We start from the raw sequence: 23,745 nt of genomic DNA on the forward strand, positions 1-23,745 counted from the left end.
TTTTTATGTAATCTTGTGACTCGTCACGTCCATTTCGACGATAAGACTTGAATTTATTATCAGTGTTATCACGTTATTGTTTTATTTAAAGTATTAGTCATATTTGTGCTGGTAACGAGGTGAAGTAATCAACCTTGAGATAATTACAATGTTCTAGTAAAGATATTTCTCATGCTTGTCTCATAAGCCGATGTGAAAATTGCCATTTCTTTAATTTTATGAATGGAATCAACAAAACAATATTTATGAGTGCGTTTCAGTTTTAAAAAGCATAATATTAATGAATTTTAAGGTATTCCAATTATGATCGTTGTTTGGGTAATTATCACAGCGTGAGTTCTCTTTATGCATTCTAAAAAAAACTGTAACAATTACGTTTAAATACGTCTTCATGTTAAACATCAGCGAAATGGATGTAAAAGTGTCTGTTATCCTCCCTAATTTATTACATTTACTATATCCGAGTGATTTTATTCGCGCTCCAGAAAATAGGAACACACACCGGCAGATCTAACATAATTATTTTTTTTTAATTGCGTTAATTATCATCTTTTAATTATCTGCAGACTGCGACGGATGAATAAAAAAATCGGATGCTACCCCAAACCACTATCACCGCAGGTACTTCCTCTTGAACTAGATTAATAGAATATTAACTGCAGAATTAAATCGGAATTTGATTTTCGCGTTAAATACTAAAATGTTCTTAAACTCGGATATGGTACATTTAACATTTTGTTATTATATTCTTTTTCTTTCATCATTTGTTTGGGCATTTTATCACCTGTTAAATAAATTAAAAAATGAATGAGACAAACACTTACGCCAAAAGATCAAGGGTTATTTTCTATGAAAATAACATTCCAAAAATCTCACTAAAAAAAAAAGACACAAAAAAAAAACAAAAAACACACCAAAAAAAGGACACATACAATAACACAGAAAAAAACAGGGGGAAGACACATAAAAACGACACTGTCGCACAAAAAATATTTGTGCGCTAAAACACAATATGCCACATGTAAAAATGCGCTATATCTCATGGGAAAAACAAAAAAATGTCGCCTTTACAAAAAAAAAGTGTCTACATAGGCCTAAAACTAATCAAACTAGTAGATACTAGTGTTCTATTTGATCACATCATGACTATTAAACTTATAAATGGCGTTAAACATGAACTTACAAAGCTCTCTCATACTTTACTTTAAACACTTGTGAATACTTTTAAGTCAGAATTGTTTTTATATACAGGGTGTCGCACTTAAATGTGGTAAATTCTTTATATTTTGGCCGATTTCAAAAATTTTTTTTAGAATGCAGGGTAAAAAAATTATCTATCTGACTGTGATACTGCTGTTTTTATTAATGCAATACACGACCAACTAGGACATCATGGTGTTCTTCAATTTAACCTTGACGAAGAAGAAGAAGAGCCCTAAGTACCTATCTAAGCGTAAAATTTTGCAGTCTTTCCGAATCCGGGGTCAAAAATAGAGGTTTCTATTTAAAAAATTAAATCTGATCTTCAAATGACCTTGAAAATCAAGTTAAAATCCAAGGTCACCATCCGATGTACCACATCTAACCCAACAACTTTCCTAGGGGTTATTTTCGGATTGGTGGTTTCTCTAACGAGATATTCAGGTGCGTAATTTAAAATAATTTGTCCTTGAAATAACCTTTAAAGGTCATTCCAAAGAAGAGCCGTAAGTACCTATCTAAACCTAAATTTTTGGGCCATTTCTGAATCCAGGGTCAAAAATAGAGGTTCCTATTTAAAAAATTAAATTTTACCTTTAAATGACCTTGAAGGTCAAAGTCAAATCCAAGGTCACCAACCGATGTCCCCCGCCGAATCCAATAAATTTCATAAGGGTTATTTTTGGATTGGTGGATTCCCTAACGAGATATTCAGGTGCGTAATTTAAAATATTTTGTCCTTGAATAACCTTCATTCCAAAGAAGAGCCCTTAAGTATTTATCTAAACGTAGAATGTTGTGCTCTTTCTGAAACAGGGGTCAAAAATAGATTCCCATTTAAAAAAAAATTATTTTCACTTTCAATTGACCTTGTCGGTCAAGCTCAAATCCAAGGTTACCATCCGAACCCGACAACTTTCGTGAGGGTTATTTTCGGATTGACGAGATATTCAGGTGCGTTATTTAAAAATGTACACCCTGTATTCTTCTTTCTTAGTATATTATTGTTTTTCATTTGAAATATTTGTTATCTTTGTGTTGTAGACCCACTTACAGATACACAATTTTTCTTGAATAGATGCGTACCAAAAATTAATTTTAATTTTTTAAATTTTAATTTACATATTTTACACAATTTAGCTACATCCCCTGTTTTACATTTTACAAAGCTTTCTTATATTATACCCAGTTCATGTCTATTGAAGGTTATAATGAATAATGTTTAATCAAATTTCATCGTTTTTTGCAAATTTTGAATTTTTCCTATTAATTTTTTATTTATCTGATTTTTTCAATGTGAGATTTTGGTTAGGCAATGCTACTTTCATAGAAAATAACCACTGATTTCCATATAAACCCTGGTTTATTTCTATTCATTGACATTCTATTTTTTCCATTTGACAAAATAGCCAATAAATAAAGTAAAAAACTAAAACGAAGCCACAAATAAGTAACTTCGGATAATATATTACATCCTGCATTCGCCATTTTTGTTTTTTTTTCAAAGTCGTGTCGTATTTCGGAATATTATATTATCACTCCATTTTTGTGTTGAAAATGGATCATATTTAACTCCAAGTAATCCATATAGGACATAAGGTCGCAATATGGCAAGGTTAATGACTGAACTGTATGATATTCTTCTTATATGGTCATTACCACGAACACTGTAGCTTTGCTGCTCGCTTTGCGGCTAAATACGATAAACTTCCATAGGCGTACCGTCAGGGATTTTCAAAATATCCCACATTACATGTTAAAACTGAGATGGCCTTTCGACAAATAAAACGTTGACATGAAAGGTGTCGCTTTAAAATGTATTAGAAAATAACAGTAACAGTATTTTCTGTATAGGAATTGTCGATATATTACATAAAAAACTTATAAAAAATTTAAAAGTATAACTAAAATTTTATGAGTGAAAGTATTGCAACAGAAGTGAGTGAATTTTACTCAAATCCGTGTTGTTGTTATTTTCACCAAAATAACCGGATTAATACTGACACTTGTCCAGCACTACACGCCATACACCACACCACGATATGACTTAATGGGGACGATGGGAATAGACAAAGACAACGCACGACAACCATAGAATGGGGTGGCGCCACTCCGATTTGGCTACAAGTGCACCGAATACGAGTTTATCTGCAGAATCTATTTAACAGGTACCTATATTTGAGTGAAAGTACTCAGTTTGAATTCAAATCTTATCACAAATAAGTAAAATGATCAAAATGCTTAATAATACGATTAAATCTGTGCATAGAAAAATATGTAAGGCCGGATTTGTTAAATTAACTGATATGTTTAACTGTGTCTTTAATTTTGATACAGCGCATTTTCAGCCACCTTTTTTAAACGATTAAAATGAACTACTACTCGGAAATTAGTTCATATTAGCATAACTTTAACTGTAAATATACATTTCTGATATCCGCTTTTGAAAATTTATGTTCAATGTATGGAAATTTAAAAGTTCGATATTTGTATAAATAAAACTAAATTATTAATGATTAATTATTTAAAATAAGAGAAGAGCAAATTTTTCGAACGAAGAAAATATGGCGTTACCTAATTTGCGAATAAAAAAAATATTTCCTTACGAAAGAGGAACAAAGCCTGAAAACCGAATTTAACGATATTTGTTTTTGACAGTTTCTAAAGAGATGTGGTTTGGAAAAAGTTTTATGGAAATAAAAAGAAGACGAAAAGAATTGCAAAAATTTTAAATGTTAAAATAAGGCTGTCTTATAAAAGCTTAAACTTAGTTTATCAAACGGTACAAATCAATGTTTACTTTAACCGAGGATTGTTGCAAAATTGAGCTTATATTTTATCGATACAAATACCAGACCCTCGTGGAAAAATTTGGGCTTACGTCACTGGCCCGAATGGGAGCATCTGTAAAGTGCAGCCTCAATGAGAGTCTCCTATAAAGTCAATAACGAAGCCTTATATCGGAATACGTCTGTGCTCACTTGCCATGAAACGACACCCGTAGTGGAAATGAAACGTTTAAAATGGTTCCCTTATATGGACGTAGATTTGGCGTATGTCCCCGATATAGCATATACAATGACTCAAACTCACATGCTTGCATTCTCGTGTCGCAGGGCCTAATTTAGAAGATGGTTTACGGCGTTTCTATCCGTCGTTGTTTGTGGAATGCGATCGATTTCGCGGTAGGTCTTCTACAGCGTTAAAAATCCCAAGGAGTTCATTAATGAGATGAGGGATGCCACTCAGTATTGATCTTAATTTATCTTTCAGTCCCTTTGCATTGCCTCAAATTTGGTGCAAGTAAAAAATATGCCCTATCTTCAAAAAGTTATGCTATGTAACTTTGGGAAATTTGAAATAGTCCTTCGTCATTTAAAATCAGATTTTCTCTACCCATCTCTTGTTTCCGTGAAAATTCCCATGTCATATTCTCAATATGGATTTATTTATAGTCGATCTACAACAACAAACGTTATAGGTACAACAAACTGATCAGAATTGCAGTTATAAATCAATTCCAATCAGGGGGTCCCCATGGACCAGTACTGGGGCCTCTGTTATTTATTGAACTCATAAGTGACGTGCTAGAATACTGTTGTAGTTTGTAGCAAGCTTGTTAGAAATTAACGTATGATACCAAATTGCCATTAAATGTAATGTTATGAGCTTTACAAAGAAAACTATTCGCATTCAGTATTCAGTACAGTTACAGTATAAATGATACCTACCACGTTAAAAAGATGCACACAGTTTAAAGACCAGGATGTAATCTTTGACACAAAATTCACTTTTGCTTGCAAAATAAGCAACATCTGCTTGATGCCTACAGTTTTACTTGCTTTACTTTTCAGTGCATTTGTGAGGTCAAAATTAGAATATGCGAATATTATTTGGAGTCTTCAATATTTAAAGATTAATTCAGATTAAAAAATATAAGTCTTTTTATTATTCTACTCATTTTGAATCTAATTTTATGTATTTCCGTTCCCTATAATTGTATTTTTCTGTCTGGGAGCGTTATTCAAAATAAATAATTTTAGACTCAATTGTTAGGACAAAAATTCGTCCCCATTTTGCCATTTCTGTATCTACAGGGTGGGCCATTTTAATCTATGCGCTCAATCTTCTCCCTGCCTAAGCGACATTACGGAAAAATTGTTCTGACAAAAGTTGTTCAGGACAATGGGAGTCACCTATTTGTGCCACTAGCTTTAACCTTGAGATTAATATTCAAGGTCATTTGTGTTTTTCAGTATATATCTTTTTTAATAGGAACCTCTATTTTTGACACCGGATTCAAAAAGAGCGGGAAATTGTTCGTCCGAAATGATATTTTCAAGTTTGTTTTCGTGACCTCGAAAAGGTCAATTCAAGGTAAAAAAACACCAGGGCCTTCAAACGGCCTGAAAATTGACCTGAAGGTCAAGGTCGTTGTCAAATTTGAGTTTGATGTACCTTTTTAAAGGTACATCAAACTTCATAACGTTAAATCTACCCAAAAAATTAAATAGACTAGCAAGCAAATTTCCAACATTTGACCATCTCAAGGTCAGAACAACAACAACAGCAATTAAAATATCAAGTATGACGTTAATTTCTCACTTTTTTTGAAATTTTCCATTAATAAAAACACTCTTGACATTCAAATGACCTTGAAAATGGCCTCGAGGTCAACATTGTTAAGGTCGTTGTCACAAATGAGTTCGATATTTCCTATAAAGGTGCCTTCACAACGTTTTATCCGCCAGAAAACTCAAACAGCTTACCAGGCAGTTTTGAGCATTTGACCTTGAATTAACCTTCTCGGGGTCACGAAAACAAATTTGAATATATGATTTCGGACGTAAAATCTTCGAATTCGGTGTCAAAAATATTGGTTCCTATTTAAATAAGAACAAAACACTCGGATCTACAAATGACCTTGAAAGTGAATCTCAATGTCGAAGTTGTTGGAAAAGTTAGTTACCCCCAATGACCTGAACAACTTCTGTCTAAACCATTTTTCGTATCTCGCTTAGGTACGGAGAAGTTCGGGTGCATAGATTAAAATGACCCACCCTGTATATCCCATATTTTTCTTGTATTTAACTTGTAAAATTAGTAGAACCAATAATTTATGTATTTACAAAACCCATTTCTGTTATAATATTTCAGTAGTTTACTTATTTAACTGAATTTATGTTTGTTCTTCAAAAACATCGTATCTAAATAGCATAAGTAGTTATTAATAGAACATGATGGCCAATCAGACAACACGAGCATCAAGGGTATAAATTTTTATTACTGATTGACAACAGAAATATAAAACAACAATTTTACAATGCTAAGATATTCGTAACGTTTAAATTTTTAAGAGTGATGTCACCGCCCAACGGCAAAACATCGCCGTTGATATTAAATCGAAAATTTCTCTTTTCTGTTTACTGAAGTATCATAATTACCAAAGTTTTAGATAAAAAGCAACACAGTAGCGTATGATGAAAAATATCTATAAAATAACCTTGATTTTTATCGCCGTTTGTTATTTATGCTATGCGAATGAAATTAAATTTAGAGATGACTTTAAGTACAAAATGAGCTTTATTTACTATTTGAAAATACGTCCTGTTTATTTGTCCACACCCTCTATGACTTAAAAAATTACACTAAAAAACCTGTGTTACATAATACAAGCCACTAGCAAAGTTTTATCATTATGGTGGTTAAATATGTTGGTATTTGCAATCCATAATAGATTACGCTTATTTTTAGTGCTGACTACTGAAAAATTGATAATAAAAATATGCAGGAAGCAAGAGAGCGACATAATTCAGAAGAAGAAGAAAACTGATATGCGAAGAAGTAGGTAAAAATCAACTGGCGCGAAGTTTGTCAGGGAATGAAATGTTATAGAAGCGCTATGAGAAAGAAGAGGAAGTAATTTAAAAAAACAAGTATAAAATTCGTTATTATGCAACTTTCAATTTTGCATTTTGTTTTATTGGTTGCCTACACTTCAGGGTCTAATAACATTAGATCCCTAAGTATAGGCAACCAATATAATTTGATCCTTATGTGTAGACAACCAAAAATGCAGGTAACAAAATAGAAAATAGTATGTCTTCAATTTTTAATAAAATAGTTGTATTAATAAATTATAATTTTTTCAAGCATTGAATTTGTTTTGTCATATTACAAAAAAAAATCAATACTTCAGGTATGTACCAGAAAATAAATGTTATAGAACTATTGACAATAATTTAGACAAATATAAAATTCCATTTTAATTTTCTCCAAATAATTTCCTTTGTCGTTTCTAATACTTAGACTTTTTTTATTCAGTTCTAAATTAACACAAAAGCACACATATTTCTGCTGAGAACTACATATATTTATATTATTTTTTAATAAACACTCATACAAATAATTCATACAAGGAAACACTCTTTAGGAAATACTCGTATCTCAAATATAATGCTAAAGCTGCGGCTCCAAGTCCGGTGGTGTGGTCCGAACAACCGTAATCTACCTGGAAGCTAGTCCTTCTCGTTACGCTTTGTTTGACGCTCTCGTAACAACCGTGGGGGTTTTGCCACTCTATTATACGTTTCAGCCATTTGTGGTTCAAAAATTCAGCGTACCCTTCCATTCCACATAATACGACTGTAACGGCATGAAAATACAGAGCGTAACGGTACAGGGTGTCAAATATCAAGGAGTGCATGTCCAAATTGAAAAATGTTTACCTGTATCGTTTTTGAGATAAGGGTGTTTGTTTGACATAAAAAAATGTTCATAAATATTTGCTCTCCTTTTTTTTTGGTATATTGTGTTCAAGTTTCTAAAAAAGGAGTGTTGGCAAGTGCATCAAAATACAGAAATTTTTCTTTCTCATATCGAGAACTTTCATAACGAAAAACTTTTGAAGGAAATTCCCGAAATAAAAATTAAATTGGGATCCTAAGTAAAATGTAGAAATGAAATAGTGAAATATTTCTATCGTGGCTATTTAGGGACAATGTTAGTAAGATTACATTATTGAACAATTTCAATATTTAAGGACGAGTTTTTGTATTTTAATAATATTTAGACATCATTTTTTATTTTTAAAATAAATATTCTTTAGAGGAGAAAAATACTCCTTTATATTTAACACATTTATAGTATTACATCCTGTACAATGGATGGTTGGTTAATAACAAAACAAAATAAAAGCTACTACTCGTATGGTTGAATAAGATCCGTATTTTTTTAAAAACCTTACCTTGTTCCAAGAATATATCGTAATGCGGAAAGTTCAGCCTTTCGCTTGTTTTAGCTTCCTTATAAATGTACGAACAATAAATTCTCGAAAACTCAGACATGTCTCCATACTTTTTCGGAGGTATACAATCATGTAATCTTATTATTTGCATGTACAATAATCTAAAAAAAGTAAAATAAATAAAAAAAATAAACACTGCGTCCACTTTTCATGGGGCTACCCTTCTATCTCATTTTAAGTTGAAATATTTTTACAATTTAGCGCTAAATAATTATCTACAAAGAGATTATTCTGTTATAATTAATAGTTATTTTTTATACTAGATTGTGAAATGCTATTCTTGCATTCGAGAATTAAAGTTTTTTTGCGAGCAATAGCGAGCAGAAAAAATCATTGGAGAATGTAAAAGAATTTTGTAATCGAGTACCAAACAACATTTCTTCGAAAAGTGCATCCCTCAGTTCAAAAACTACTAGAAAGAGAAAGAGAAAATGTTAACATTTACAATTAATTTATACGACTCAATTTTTTTTGTACTTTTAGGGGGGCTGTTTTTATGTTTAATTTTCGGTGAATTTATTGTAGTCTTTGGTCAAAGGTAAGCACTGAGGGTAAAATTACGAATAAGTCTTGTTCGGAGAATCACCGCTACAATTTTATAGGTCCATATAATTCAAGCCGACTTACTCTTTCATTTACTTGCCTGTGCGTTAACAGATATCCCGTATCGACTCGACGTGTATCCCACATCATTTCCTCACATATAGAACTGACGTAACATCGTCGATTAGGTTCAGACTGTTCTAAAATTTCACGTAGACAAACGTCTGACTTTACGCCTTTGTAGGTAGCCCTCTTGTATTGGATTATCGTGTCGGCAGTCCAGTTCTTGTAGTATCCCAGATATTTGATCTGGCCGAATGCAAAATCGTCTGGTAAAATTTCGTTCCACTTTTGGACGTCTAAAAGATTGTTGCGAACTAAAAAGTAGGGTACCTAGTTATAAATTGAAACGGTTACATGATTTTCATGTCCTCAGTATAGGTTAATGTTTCGAGACATATCACTCTCATCTTCAGACAAAACAGTGAAGCTGAAGAAGGGCTTGGTTACTCTTGAAACGTTAAGAAATCTCAATTAACGATCTGATAACAATCAATAATAACAACATTGGAAAGAAAAGCTAGAAAATTTTGCTTCAATATACTAACAGCTTATTAACATAATTTGAAATTGCACTTACAACTTATCATATACTTTGGATGGTCGGGCAGCAAGGGGTATATTCTGTTTTCTATTGCACTACATTTAGTCATTAAATCAGTTATATCTAATTTTTCTGTGCTCTCTGTACGCAGTTTGAGAGATTTTAGTAAAAATGCTGGAACAAAATAAGAATTCTTCAACAAGCAACATTACTACAATAATAGGTAGTTTTGCTAGTCTTTTATTGGTTTTTACCTACCATGTGCAAAAGTCACACCGAATAGGCCATCAAAATGAAATTCCTCATATCTTTCTTCGATAAAATCTAAAACTTTGTATAATTTATATTTGATGACTTCATTTGAAGCGATATCACTTTTTGCATTAGTCAATATTGCTAAAATGATACAAATTGGTACTTTCATAATGCTTTTTGAGAGTACAGGTAGACTGCTTACTTATTTGTGAAAGATATTTGATTTGATTAAACGTTAATTAACAGTAGATATCCTATCTCGTGTAAATATTAATTAATTTTATGAGCAAAAAGAGAATTAATTAGATCATAGTATCATATCACCAACATATTTTTATAGTGTATACGACTATAAACAACAGTATATGAATAAAATATAAGAAAAAAAAAATTTAATGTATAAATTGCTTATATTTTTCTTCTGAAGCAGTGAATTTTACTTTTTTGAATAATACTAAAGTATTATTTAGTCTTTTTCAAATTTGGAACATATGATTATACAATAAATTACTTGCGCAAGTTATTTCTGAAAATTGAAATTATTTCTGTACATCGAAATTTAAATTTACGCGCCTTCTATTTCGAGTAAATTCGAAATTGGAACACGCAAGCTTAAATCGAATGAGATTTCACGCACTAAGAACCGTGAACACGCCTTTCCATTTTAACAGCGTTTTCAAGTTTGCGCTTTTTCATTTAGTATGCACTTAATGTATGTTCGTTCTACATTATCAACTCGAATAATAAAATGTGGAAATATTCTCAGTGCAGACATGCAAATAAGTCGAAAACGCTGTTGGAGTACATTCTTAGGTAATTGGAACACGCTATTATAGATCGAATAAAAGACACCATATGCTTAGAAACGTGAAGACACCTTTTGTTCATTTACATAATTAATAAAACATTATAGATTGACTTTAAATTGAATGTATTACATACAAATAAATATCGCAGGTTTAATTGATACGTATATATTATATTATTTTTCATTATCGAATTGAAGAATTAAAGTATGTAAGAAGTGTGTTGATGCACGTAGTAAAACGTCACTTCCTTGTTGTAGTGCGTCGTTTGTTTGGAGTGGTAGGAGGTTTCCGTTCGTCTTTCTCGTTGTCTATCTTTGTGAGCAACTTGGTTGTGCGACGTAATTAATATTTTCGTAGTAAATTCCATTTATTTCGAATTTTTTGCTGTTTGTTCAGTAAAATAAACCTACCATCGTGAACATCACTTGAATTAGATTCATTCCATCATGTCCTACAACACCAGAAGAACCGGCAATTTTGGTATGTTTCGTTTTGTTTTTATTCACATTGCATTAATGCATTCTGAAGAAACATTATTACAAAACGTGTATCATTTTAGGAGGACAGGGGGCCCAGGCCCAATCTCAGCCCCAGGTTCAATCGGTGGGTAGTATTGGACAACGTCGGCCTGTCGTAACTAACAACTTTGTACCTGGCGGACAGGTGAGTGACTATATTTTTTGTATATGCAGACTCGTAATTTGAATGTTATTTTTAACGTTGCATTGAACAGTTTGATTGGACAGTTTTTTTTTTCGAAAAAGTTTTGTGAGGTATCCATCTTGTTTCGGCTTCCAATTAGTATCGGAAATTTCCGTCATTTGCATTAATTTTCATATTACCTTCGATAACTGCAACATAATAACTCCGAAAATATAGAAAATAAATCGCGTAGTATCCATATTTTCGAGATATCTTTTCTATTTTTTTATGCTAATTAGTGATGCCTAGCCCAAAACGCCATTTTGTTTGCTTGGAGCTTATTGATTTTTGCTCTTGTCCCCCTTTTTGTAATTGAATAGTTTAGGATTTATAAGCTTAAATTTGTAAACGTTACAGAAATATGTAATTACAACAAACAAAAATCGAATCGTCCGAATTAATCTTTATTAGATATTAATGTCGACTAAGCTTTCGAGCTTCATATTAAATACAATTAATTTAATTCCTATCGCATACATTCTAACTGTTTATTTGTGTGGTTTATGCTGTATATTTCTAAGAGTTACTCTGTGGATTAAAGATAAAATAGTTTCATTAAACTTAGCAATATTCCGAAGCAATCAAATTGTTCAATGAATGTCATTAAAAATAGTTGTAGCGATATTAGAATTTTCGTCGTATTTTTATTTTTTATATGCAACTACTTGTTCTAGAAATATTGGAAAATAATTTAGTCATCCTCTATGTGTATAATGTAAATCTAAAATATAGTTTCTTAAGAAAATAAATTGAAAAGTTTTGTCAAATTTCCAATAATATTAAAGATTTACGGAAATACAGTATGTTTTATTAAGAATAAGACTGATAGGTTTATGGAAAAATATAGCAATTAAATTGAATATGTCAATCAAATGTTCTCTTCAGTTTGATATGTTTTATATATTTTTTTTCGTAATATTTCGAGTATCTGAGATCAATTCTTTTAATAATGATCACAAAATGAATAGATTGTTTGAAATTTTTATTTAGAGAAACATTACTGAAAATGATTTTCGGAAAATATTGCCACTGTGACAAAATATTATGTTTAAACTTTGTCAATTGGTCTATTTTAATTTCAAGAATCTTCCTTTCATAAACCACCCAGTATATCAAAGAGTTTTAATGTACAAGGTGTTTGAGTCACTCAATAACATGATATTTCGATTTTATGAAACAACTAAAAATGTTTTGAATATAGTTCTGGGAAATTTTTCATTTCAAATTTATGGTTTGTTAAACTCGCATTTTTAGATAGTTTTTATGCAATATCTTCAGGAAATGTAAAGCGAAGGTTGTTTTGGACGCTTTGGAGGTTTCTCATATTTTTTTATTCTTGAAGAGAAAATTTGAACAGCAAAAACCATAATATTTTGATGTCTTAATTCATTCATACAGAAACTTTTTCAATTTTGGCCAATTCCTATAATTTTTACAAATACTTCTTTGTAAAGGTCAAATATTTCCAGTAAAAAGAAAGTTTTGGATTGTTTTAGAAAACGGCTAAAATTGAAAATGGTTTTGTATGTTTTAAAACGAAACAATACATGGAGGTGTTTTTTTGCTATTCAAATTTCTTTCTAGAGACTTCCTTCGTATTATTTTTATCTAATTTCAAAATTCATAAATTAAAAATGTCGCATTTACATTTCAAGGCCATTGTAATCTCATTGCTGCCAGAACTATGTTTGTTACATGCCTTTCATTTCACGAATATCCATTGATAGTGAACTAACCTAATTTTTTACGACTATATAGGTACTATCATCGGGTAATGCTATGCAGAGCCGTGGTAGTAGCACCATATAGGCACCTATGTTTTTATGTTCGCTCTGCACAGATTATGAGGTCCATTGAGGCCATACCAAAAGGGTTGCGCATGCTTTCGAGAGCACCGCCGTGCTCTCGACGAGTATGTGCCATGAAACGGGAAAATTGGCATATAAGATGCGAAATGCTTGTAATCTTTGGAGGGCGAACAAATACATTGTATCTTGACTACGTTTTTTGTTTTTACGTTTTTTCGTTGTTGGTTTTCCATGGCTTTCCGTTAACTTATCGTTCACGCCTAATATAAAGTTTGAAGTGGATCAAAGTTATTGGAAACTAACTTGCATTTTAAATACGGTCGGTAGTAGAAGTTAACGCTTAAGCAAGTTAAGTCGTTAACTTGTATTATTGGCCGATATTTGTGTAGTTGAGCAAATTAGGGTCAAGATATAAGAAAAATGTTGATATCTTTATCCGTATGATGTCCGAATGGCGTCTCGGTTAAAGATGCACCTATATCGGTGCTTCGGACCTTACGAGGTTTTTATTAATGACACAATAAAACCTGCTCACGTAGCTGAATGCCCAGAATAAGGGCGGGGTTCAGATGGCCGCCCAGCAAAGACCGCCTCACCAGCAGCCGCAGCAGCAGGTCGCATCAGCACAGAATACAAATACCAGCGTTAACTTCAGAAACCAGAACCAGGTTTGTATTTCTTATGATTATTTTTTTTATTTCTCCACAGTAATTTTCGTAAGACCTTACTATGTTTTTGTTTTCACTTTTTACTTTAAATGTACAGGGTGTCCCAATTGATGGTTTGAAAGTGTGAAATGGTAGAATCTTTGTTCAATATTGGGGAAAAAGTTGCCATGAATTTGTTCTAAATGGTGTAGATTCTGATATACAAGGTGTTAAAGTTTTTGAAAAATATCAAGCAAATGCAAATATCCCCATATACATATATTTGACGTAGATTAATGTAACCTGGACTGACAGAATATTGTTCACTAAAGCCTCCTTTTATAAATATTTTTTTAATATACAGGGTGTAACGTAAAGGTTGGGAATAAATTAAACGGTGGATTCTTTAGTTTAAAAAATAAATTTTTGTCATATGAAGTTATGCTCTACGAGTTTTCTTTTCCAAGCTACAGGGCGCTAAAAAATTTCAAAAAATTTAGTTTTTCTCCAATAACTTTCGAACATTAGAAGATTATGGAATGAAATTTTATCCATAGCTTAATTTGATAATCCCCTAGTAACAGGAAAAAGATTGGCTTTGTAAGTTACTCAGTGGCGTGCGTACGTCTTATACCGTAAGGTTTTTCGAAGAAAATTGTGGTACGCCACTGGTAAAAACATTTTTTTAATATCTTTTTATGATGCACATTTTATTTTAAACAAAATTACCCTCTTGCGTTTTATTCCTAGCTCTTGTCATTTTTCCGCAAATAAAACTTTTGTAAATACCATTTTTCCCCGCTGCTAACATAGAAAAATGAAAATAACAAAACATTATGATGTATGCTTTGACTCAGCCACCGAAAATGGTCAAATAGGCATTAAAAAAAGACTTATTTGTATTGAAAATGATATTAAAGTATCACATTATTTTAACAATAATAAAAAAACACTAGTGACTTAGGAATTTAAAGAATTTATTGAGTAGGTAATAAGAAATAATAAACAACAAACAAGATTACAAAATGTGCTGGAAATGTTGCCCCCCAACTTCAGTACATTTTCAATGCGTTTTCTCGTGGATTCTCTTACTCGTCCAAAAATTCCAGGCATATCTCGAATTAGCTGACAGCCCATTTCAACTCTTTGACGAAGAATCTGTACATCAGAAATGGGAACGGAATAAACTATGGTTTTTAAGTGCCCCCACACATAATAGTCTAACGGATTAAGTTCGGGAGAACGAGCAGGCCACGCTCTTGGCCTTACACGACCTATCCATTTATTGGGGAACGTTTCATTGAGGTATTCTCTAACTTCTCGCCTAAAGTGAGCTGGGGAGCCATCATGCATAAACCACATGTTCTGGCGTGTTTCAATTGGAACTTCTTCTAAAGTCGCACAGCTAACACAGTATTCCCGTTGGCAAGGCCGTAAATAAAATGCATATCTGCTAATTCTGGAAATGAGTAGTCCATTTCTAACAGATCTAAACCAAAATACAACCGTTTAAGGAAAGCTAAATGTCATAACTGACGATGATGTTTTGTCTGAAAACATCTGAAAACAAATTTTGGTGGCTTGGTCAAAGCATACTTCATAATGTTTTTATTTTCATTTTCCTATGTTAGCAGTGGGAAAAAATAGTATTTACAAAACGTTTATTTACGGAAAAGTGACAAGAGCTAGGAATAAAACGCAAGAGGGTAATTTTGTTTAAAATAAAAAGTGGATAATAAAAAAATATCAAAAAAATGTTTTCACCAGTGGCTTACCACAATTTTCTTCGAAAAACCTTACGGTATAATCCGTACGCACGCCACTGAGTAACTTACAAAGCCAATCTTTTTCCTGTTACTCGGGGATTATCAAATTAAGCTATGGATAAAATTTCATTCCATTACCTTCTAATGTTCGAAAGTTATTGGAGAAAAACTAATTTTTTTTATATTTTTTAACGCCCTGTAGCTTGGAAAAGAAAACCCGTAGAGCATAACTTCATATGACAAAAATTTATTTTTAAAACTAAAGAATCCACCGATTAATTTATTCCCAACCTTTACGTTACACCCTGTATATTCAATTTGTGACGTACTGGACTATGGACATTGTTATTACAGATAAGATCCTCTCTGTCTCCCTATTACTAAGCAAAAAACGGAGAGTAGTATCAGATTTTTGCATGCCATGGCGGTCTGCTAAATTAGATTTAATATTATATTTTTTTAATTTCATTTAAATAATGGTTTCATGCAAAAATAAAACACTACAGGTATTTTTTTCATCGTATTTAATTTTCTGTTTATATTGAAAAAGGTGGCAAACACCTCATCAACCAGTGGCGGAGATATGGAGGACCCTCTCACTAAGAGAACCCCAGAATTTTGACGACTTGAGTATTTTGGAAATAGAAAAAGATTATTTGATTTGCAAAATGAGCTATTTTCTAGATATTCCTTTGTTTTATCTAAAATTCATTTGCCACATAGTTCAATATATCGAACATAATTTATGAAACTATTTGTTTCACAAAAAAAATAGGAATTTTTCTTGCAAATATGATTCTAATTATATGTTAGAAATTCTAAAAAGTTGTTAGCATTGAAGTATAGAATTGTCTGAGAGATAGAAATGGACAAACTGCTGCACCTTAGATTTTTTTTAATATTTATTTTAGTGAAAGTGGTGTAGAATTATTTTTTATGTATTTAACTGAATGGTGAATTTATTTCATGATTTAAAAAATAATTTCTTTGAAATACATTTACAAATTAAATGAACTTATTCAATTTTTGTTGAAATTTTGGGATTTATCAGTGGTAGTATCTGTCAACATCTATACCACTGGTTAACATGATTCAATGCAAATTTAGTGAACTTTTATCTTTATTTAGCTAAGTTGTTGGTTCAAGTTTCATTAATTTATGGTGAAACACATTTATAGATTTTAATATTTTGCAAAAAAAAATTAAAGCCTTAGATCTTCAAAACTAATTTAGGTTTAGGATATATTTGTAGGAACTTTTTCTTCAAAATCGAACAATTTCACCATGCAATTTTTGCCAACCATTTTCAAGACACTGTATAATTAGTAAAATTTACTTCATTAAATTATTTAGGTTCATTATCTTTTTTTTTAATTAAGAAAAAATAAAAACATTTTTGAAATAAAAATTGTTAAGATTTATTTTATCGTATTTGGTTTACACTTTTCCCTTTATAATATCCTCTAATTCTTTTTGTGTTGTGATGCTCTTATTTTGACAAAATACACCTTTTTTATCATTAAACTTTTTCATTTTGTGAATTTTTTGTATCTTTTAACTTCATCAAAATACAAAGCCATTCTTTTCCGTGGTATGTCGATTAGCAGTGAGTAAAGCTGTAATAATATAATTTCAAGTCCACTGACTCGGAAAACGTGTAAGACAAAAAAATATATAAAGTTTAAAACTTTATAAACCTTTACTTCAAAAATCGAAGCATATGCAGAACAGCATTTTTATGAATTTTAGTTTTTCGGTCAGATAATCATTTAAAACAGTGTGCTCCGCCATATGTGTCATCCAGTCTTTTGTCTTTTTGTCAAAAAAACATTGTTCGTAACATAAATTGTGAAAACATCAAGCATTGAGTTTCAGAGATATGTTTTTTACATACCTACTATCAAAATAAATGAAATAGACCCCTGAATTTGGAAACCGATATTAAGTAAAATGCATTGGAAAAAAAAATTTGAAATTTGGACTATATGTAGCCTCACTATTACTCTATTGTGTGCTGAAATTTCAGTTAGTTTCGTTATCCCATTTTTTAGTTATTAATGAAAATGTTGAAAAAAATCACGGTTTTCTGCCTACAAAATTGATACCTCTCACTTTAACTCATCGTAATTTTTTTGTTAATTGATAAAAAAAATCCAAATTTTTACTGACGATAAGTTTAACTACTGTGAAGGTCGTTTGTTTCAAAAGCTCTTCTTTTTTTTTATTTTTAAGCAAAAAGAAGGGAGAGCTATCCATAAATATAGCGTACTTTAAAAAAAAGAAAAAAACTGACAGGTATTAAATAACTGTAAACAAAAATCTGAATTATTTTTTTTTTAAATAATAGTTATAAAGACTATACTGTATAGCCTGCATGGTATCGTGAACGTAATTGACCATTCCGATACTGTTTTTAAGAATATAATATTTACAACTATTATTTTAACAATTTTTTTCAGATAATTGTTTACAGTTGTTTATTACCTGTCAGTTTTTTTCTTTTTTTAAAGTACACAATATTTACGGGGTTAGCTCTCCCTTCTGTTTTGCTTAAAAATAAAAAAAAAAGAGGTTTTGAGATAAACGATGTTCACAGTACTCAAGACAATAGTTCGACTTATCGTCAGTAAAAATTTGGAATTTTTTTATCAATTAACAAAAAATTACGAGTTAAAGTGAGAGGTATCAATTTTGTAGGCAGAAAATCGTGATTTTTTCAACATTTTCATTCATAACAAAAAAATGGGATAACGCAATTAACTGAAATTTTAGCACACAATAGAGTAATAGTGAGGCTATATATCGTCCAAATTTCAAATTTTTTTTCCAATGCATTTTCTTAATATCGGTTTCCAAACTCAGGGGTCTATTTTATTTATTTCGATAGGTAGAATGTTTTTTTACATTACAGTGGTACACTGTGGAAGGGTCTATCTCTGATAATAAGGAAGTTATAGGTGACCAATTGGATGTGCTTATCTCCCTTACTATTAGAGGTAGTACCAGGAAACCTTAATCATTAAAATTGCAAGAAAGCATTCTATAAAAAATATACATGTTCTGATGATAAGAAAAACTTACTTTCATATTTCTGTATGTTCAATTATTGTCCTTGCAGGTTTTAGGTCTAAAAAAGTTTCTATAATTTTTAACCTTTAAACTTTTTTTGCCTATGAAACTTATGTGGTAAAATCATTCTGTCCATTGTGTCGATAGAATATTTCAACAGCCTGTAATTTATTTATTTATTTATTTAAACTATGTTTTTTCTTGTATTAAGTAAGATGTTTAAAATTTCATTTGGAAGACCATTAAATCCAGTAAATCTTAATTCCTTACACAATGTCGTGACATTTAATTAAAAAGTCCCTGTACCCAGCCACATGCAGCAGTACTCTTGTTCGCTACCATGAACTAAAGTTTTACGTCGTGTGGCAAATTAATTCCGGCCTAAAGAAAAGGTTCTGTCGATATCAGAAATTGAACTGTTCCGTCTGGCCCCACAATTTTATTTTTACCTTGCAAATTATATTTCACAGAACTACAAACGGAACGCTACTGGATTGTATTACATTTTTTTTTTTTTTGTATTAGAGAAGTTCTGTTGCGGCGCAGGGATACCAGACTCAGCCCCCGCCGCCGCAGCAGCAGCAGCCCCCAGTACAACAGCCAGCGAAAGTAGTAGAGTCACAACCGCCTGTTCTCCCGGGTGTAAACCCACCCAATCCCGCCCTCGAAAATACCAACGGAGAGGGCATGGAAGTGGATCCTTCTGATACGCCAAAGAAGAAACCGTTCTGGGCCAAGGGCGGAAGTGAGTATTATGAGCAATTTCATTTTGGGCTATTTGCAACTGTCTATTTAATTATACAGGATTGTGTATTATGGTTTGCCTAATTTTTGAACAAAAAAAAAAAAAATTAAAAAAAAAAAAAAAAAAAAAATTAAATTGGAATACGCAATGTCGTATTGTTTTTCTTCATTCTGATGACAAATCACTGCGCAAATTTGATGCTCGCACCTAATTTCCGAGTCTCCCAAACGTGTTTTGTCGAGCGGTGGTGTGCGAGAAGTGATAACGTTTGTAACTGAATAAAAATTACCAGACGTTTATTTTTCTTCCCGTAAATCGTCTCCTCCTGATTGTCGTATTCCGTTTTAGAAGTATCCAAGAAGGAGAAGATGCGCAGACGCAACGTGAGGCTGAGCAAGATGTTGCAGCCCAAGAACGCGGTCATGATCCTGAACGAGTTGGTGAAGAACACGTGTTACGCCGTGGAGGAAATCCCCAACAAAACGGACATGAACCAGTTCAAGGCATCCGTCTTGGTCGAGGACGTTGAACATATAGGTTACGGTAAGTGGTTTTTGTTTTTTCAAAAGGAGTTTCCACGTGGAGTCAGCAGGGCAGCAAGTCTCGTAACGCTGCCTAGCGTTGCGCCTGTGGTAGATGAGGGCTTGGTGGTGCTGTCGGATTGATCGTCTTGATCGACCGGCTGCCGTCCACCTTGTACCGAGCACCGGAGAGTTGGCATTATTCCATTTAATGGATAGGGCCGTAGTAATGGGGCGTACAGTGATATCCACCGATTTATTTTATTTGTTTATTTAATAAAATTCGTTTGTGTTCATTTGTTTCTTTTTTAGGTCGTAGTAAAATACACGCAAAAAATTCGGCCGCCGAGGCCGCTTTGAAGCATCTAATAGTGTCCAACAAGTTGTCGGAAATGAAGAAGGACGACGAGGGCAATGAAAAGATGGACGTCGCCGAGGATGGGACGCAGCCTCCTCTGCCTTGGCAGCACGTTGCGTCTTTCGCCCTCTACAAGCTGTTCACTGGTTGGGGCGAGGATCCCAACAAAGGACCTAAAGTAAGTGTTTTGTTTAATTAAATTTTGTATCGCTTTTGTTTAAAAAAAACTATTTTCTTTTCACTTTTAACAAAACTAGCCAAGATAGATAAGGTCTTGCTATTTCTGCATTTTACCTTAGAATTTGGTGGAATTTTCGAATAATTTTTAATTTTTTTTTTATTTGAATTAGTTTTAAAAACTTAAAATATATTAAAAATATGAGAATTAATAATGGAATAATACTAATAACTGTTACATTGCAAGTATGCTTATTGTAAAGTTTTTTTTTTTTTTAATGATATGCTAATGTCATTTTAATAATTCAGTTGCAGCCACAATTGAACGCCAGCAGCGACAGCCAGAAGGTTCACGAGAACAAACCGGCAAAGAAGATGCCCGACAATCCAGAGTCCATGAATCCCCTGATGCTGATCAACCAGATGTTGCCGCACGCTCTCTTTGAGGAGATCGGGAGGAGCGGCGCCCCACCAAACCTCACCTATTCCTACAGGTGCTCTGTCGATGCAGATAGCTTTATCGGTACAGGTGAGGATTGTCGTGGTGACGAATTGTTAATAAAACTATAATTTTTCCACGAATCATCTCGTAAAACCTGTTAGCGATGTGAGCCCAAGAATATTATTTTTCGTTTTTCGACAACGATACCAGAAATTTACAGGGGGGCGTTTAAGCTTACTTTAGGTCAGTCAGTTATTGAGAAAGAAGAAGAAACAACTAAAACTTGACAACAGCAGGTATCACAAACTAAAACTTCTGCTAAATTGTGCTCCGTTATGAATTTCTCTGCTAAACTGTAACTTTGACGACGAACATTTACTCGGATTGGGATACTCGGAGTAAACTCGATTTTTGTTAAATAAATAAAAGCATTTACTCAGAATTTTCTTACCCGGAATTTATAATGGGAATGATTTTTTCAAATAACTGTTTTATTTTATGAAAAGACTTGAAAAAAGAAATTTCTGACATGTTTCCACAGATTTAAAAAAATATATATTTTTTCTGTGACCTGGAGCCGACTTATTTAAAAAAAAATCTAGATCATGCAATTAACATTTTACAATAATGTGTTTGAGAGAGGTTAATCCTGAATACTTGTATTTTTTTAAATAAAAAGTTTGTTGGTGCCAGAATGTGTAGAAAAATATATATATATTTTTTAAATTTTTGAAGTGTCAGAAATCTCTTCGTCCAAGTGTTATTTTCATAAATAAATTGAAATAGTTATTTGAAATATACTAGGTGTCTCATTTTAATGTACCAGGCTGCATATTTTTATTTCGACTTATAAAAAAATATTTCTAACAAAAGTTATCAAGTTTAGAGGGGGTTAACTGATGGTGAGACCTTGAAGTCGATTATATTGATTTTTTTTAAATGAAATCCCATATGTTTATTAGTTTCGTATTCTGCGGGAAAAAATACGTTAACTTTTGTATGACACATTTTTTTGAAAATTCTTCGTTCTCTCGCCAGTGCACTATACTTTTACTTTTCCATTTTAATTCTCAGACTAGTATCTCGAGAAATAAGTAGAATGGTGAAAAATATTTCCAACAAAAATTGTCGGATTTTAGGGGGATCAAATTATCATGACCTTGAAAGTAATCTCGACCTTGATTTTTTGAATGGAAACCCATATTTTTATTACAGTTTCGTATTCTGCGGGAAAAAATATTTCGTACAAAAGTAAAGATATTTTTTCCCACAGATTACGAATCTGCAATGAAAAATATGGGTTTCCATTTAAAAAAATCAAGGTTGACTTTGATAATTGACTTCAAGGTCACCATAATTTAACTCCCTCTAAATCTGATAACTTTTATTCAAAATATTTTTTTATAAAAGTCGAAGTAAAAAAATTTTGTCAACTGGTACACCTTGTATATCGAAAAATAATTGATATTTTTTAATTTTTCAAAAATTTACTTTCTGGCTTGCTGCGGGCTATACTTTACACAGTAAATAGCAAGTATGGGAAAGTAAATATAAACTATCTACGAGAAAAGAGATTTTTAACGGTTTTTTCGATCGGAGTTCAACTTTTTTAGTTATTTTAGAAAAAACATTTTTTTGCAACTTTGTGATTTTTTTTGGCCATGTTTGTCATTTTCGATGGAGTTTAAAGAAATTCAATTTAAAATTTAATTTCCTATAGTAGGATCATTTTCATTGTAAAGTAATAAATCATTGTCTGCCAAGGAATCCAGTGCAGTACAGTTTTAAAGGGTTTCAAAATTAAATAATTTCTTTATGCATTATGAAGGGATGAGGGGATCAGTTCACATCTGGCACCCCTGTTCTATCAAATATTCCTTTATTCTCATAAACTATTTATTTTAAGTCCAATTTGTTTTTAAATTCCACATGTATTAAATTTTACCTCTGCACACGCCTCTGCTGTTTACTTGTTTTTTGGAGACGGTCTCTGATTTATGACCGAGCTCACCAGGTTAGTTTACGATTCTACTATACACTATTTTTTTTTTTCAGGTAATTTCTACAAATACTTCTTTGTAATGCTTGGACTAAAATGTGAAATATGAAACTTTAAATTATTTGTTACCAAAAGTGTCGTAGATATTATAACGTATGACAATTTGTTGCAGGGTCAAACAAGAAGGCGGCAAAGAAAATGGCCGCATACGGGGCCTGCCACAAAATCCTAAACATTGAGTATCCGAAAGACGTTTATGTACCAGGCGGATATTAGAAGATAATGTAGCGTTTAGAATTGTAAATGTATCGGTTAGTTTTTAAATTATTTCAAACATCCTGCAATTATCCACAAATTCAGAGGACTACTATTCCCATTGGAATATTTATAAAAACAAATACGAAAATGGACTGAAATTAAGTTAAAGAGTTGTGGCGGCAAAAGATCTTTGTGCATAATTGCAGCTTAATTAGTTGGCATATGTATTTTTTTACGTATTTTTTTGTGTATTAGATCGTGATTCTTGAATTTTTATATTCACCTGTATGGAACTTCATGCATTTTTTCCCTCTGTTGTGAGTTAATGATCGATTGCCCCTTAGAGAAATAAAGTATAAATGTTTTCCGACACCTTGGCATTTTAATTAACAAACTAAGTAAAAAATAAGTTTTTTTTTTAATGGAGCTCCGAATCGTAAACCTGCTGAACTACGTCGTTCAGCTCTATTTCTCTGGCCACTCCCAGTAAGGCGTTATCTAGCAGCTGGTCGGATACTCTGAAACGGACTAGAATA

General features: G+C 32.1%; 3 protein-coding genes across 3 annotated transcripts in view; 1 reads left to right on the forward strand and 2 right to left on the reverse strand.

Annotated features, from left to right (window-relative positions):
• Positions 1–7,563: 7,563 nt before the first annotated feature.
• Positions 7,564–10,089, reverse strand: LOC108903443 (UPF0764 protein C16orf89 homolog). Its single transcript, XM_018705622.1, has 5 exons — positions 9,912–10,089; positions 9,690–9,827; positions 9,150–9,426; positions 8,447–8,607; positions 7,564–7,845 (listed from the first exon to the last, which is right to left on the reverse strand). The coding sequence occupies exons 1-5, from the start codon at positions 10,075–10,077 to the stop codon at positions 7,598–7,600; spliced, it is 990 nt and encodes a 329-aa protein (XP_018561138.1). The 5' UTR covers positions 10,078–10,089; the 3' UTR covers positions 7,564–7,597.
• Positions 10,090–10,988: 899 nt separating this feature from the next.
• LOC108903465 lies at positions 10,989–23,581 on the forward strand. The gene is made up of 8 exons (XM_018705663.1): positions 10,989–11,197; positions 11,277–11,380; positions 13,767–13,895; positions 19,235–19,454; positions 19,803–19,997; positions 20,288–20,511; positions 20,820–21,039; positions 23,124–23,581. Exons 1-8 carry the CDS (start codon positions 11,164–11,166, stop codon positions 23,225–23,227), a joined length of 1,230 nt encoding a protein of 409 aa, XP_018561179.1. The 5' UTR covers positions 10,989–11,163; the 3' UTR covers positions 23,228–23,581.
• Positions 23,449–23,745, reverse strand: part of LOC108903404 — a 50,164-nt gene continuing 49,867 nt past the window's right edge. The window contains exon 10 of the mRNA XM_018705569.1: positions 23,449–23,727. Within this exon, the coding sequence (XP_018561085.1) occupies positions 23,628–23,727 (100 nt within the window). The 3' untranslated portion in view covers positions 23,449–23,627. The remainder of the gene's footprint in view (positions 23,728–23,745) is intronic.

This window comes from Anoplophora glabripennis, unplaced genomic scaffold (genome assembly GCF_000390285.2).
Source record: "Anoplophora glabripennis isolate ALB-LARVAE unplaced genomic scaffold, Agla_2.0 scaffold82, whole genome shotgun sequence".
Classification (NCBI taxonomy): Eukaryota; Metazoa; Arthropoda; class Insecta; order Coleoptera; family Cerambycidae; genus Anoplophora; species Anoplophora glabripennis.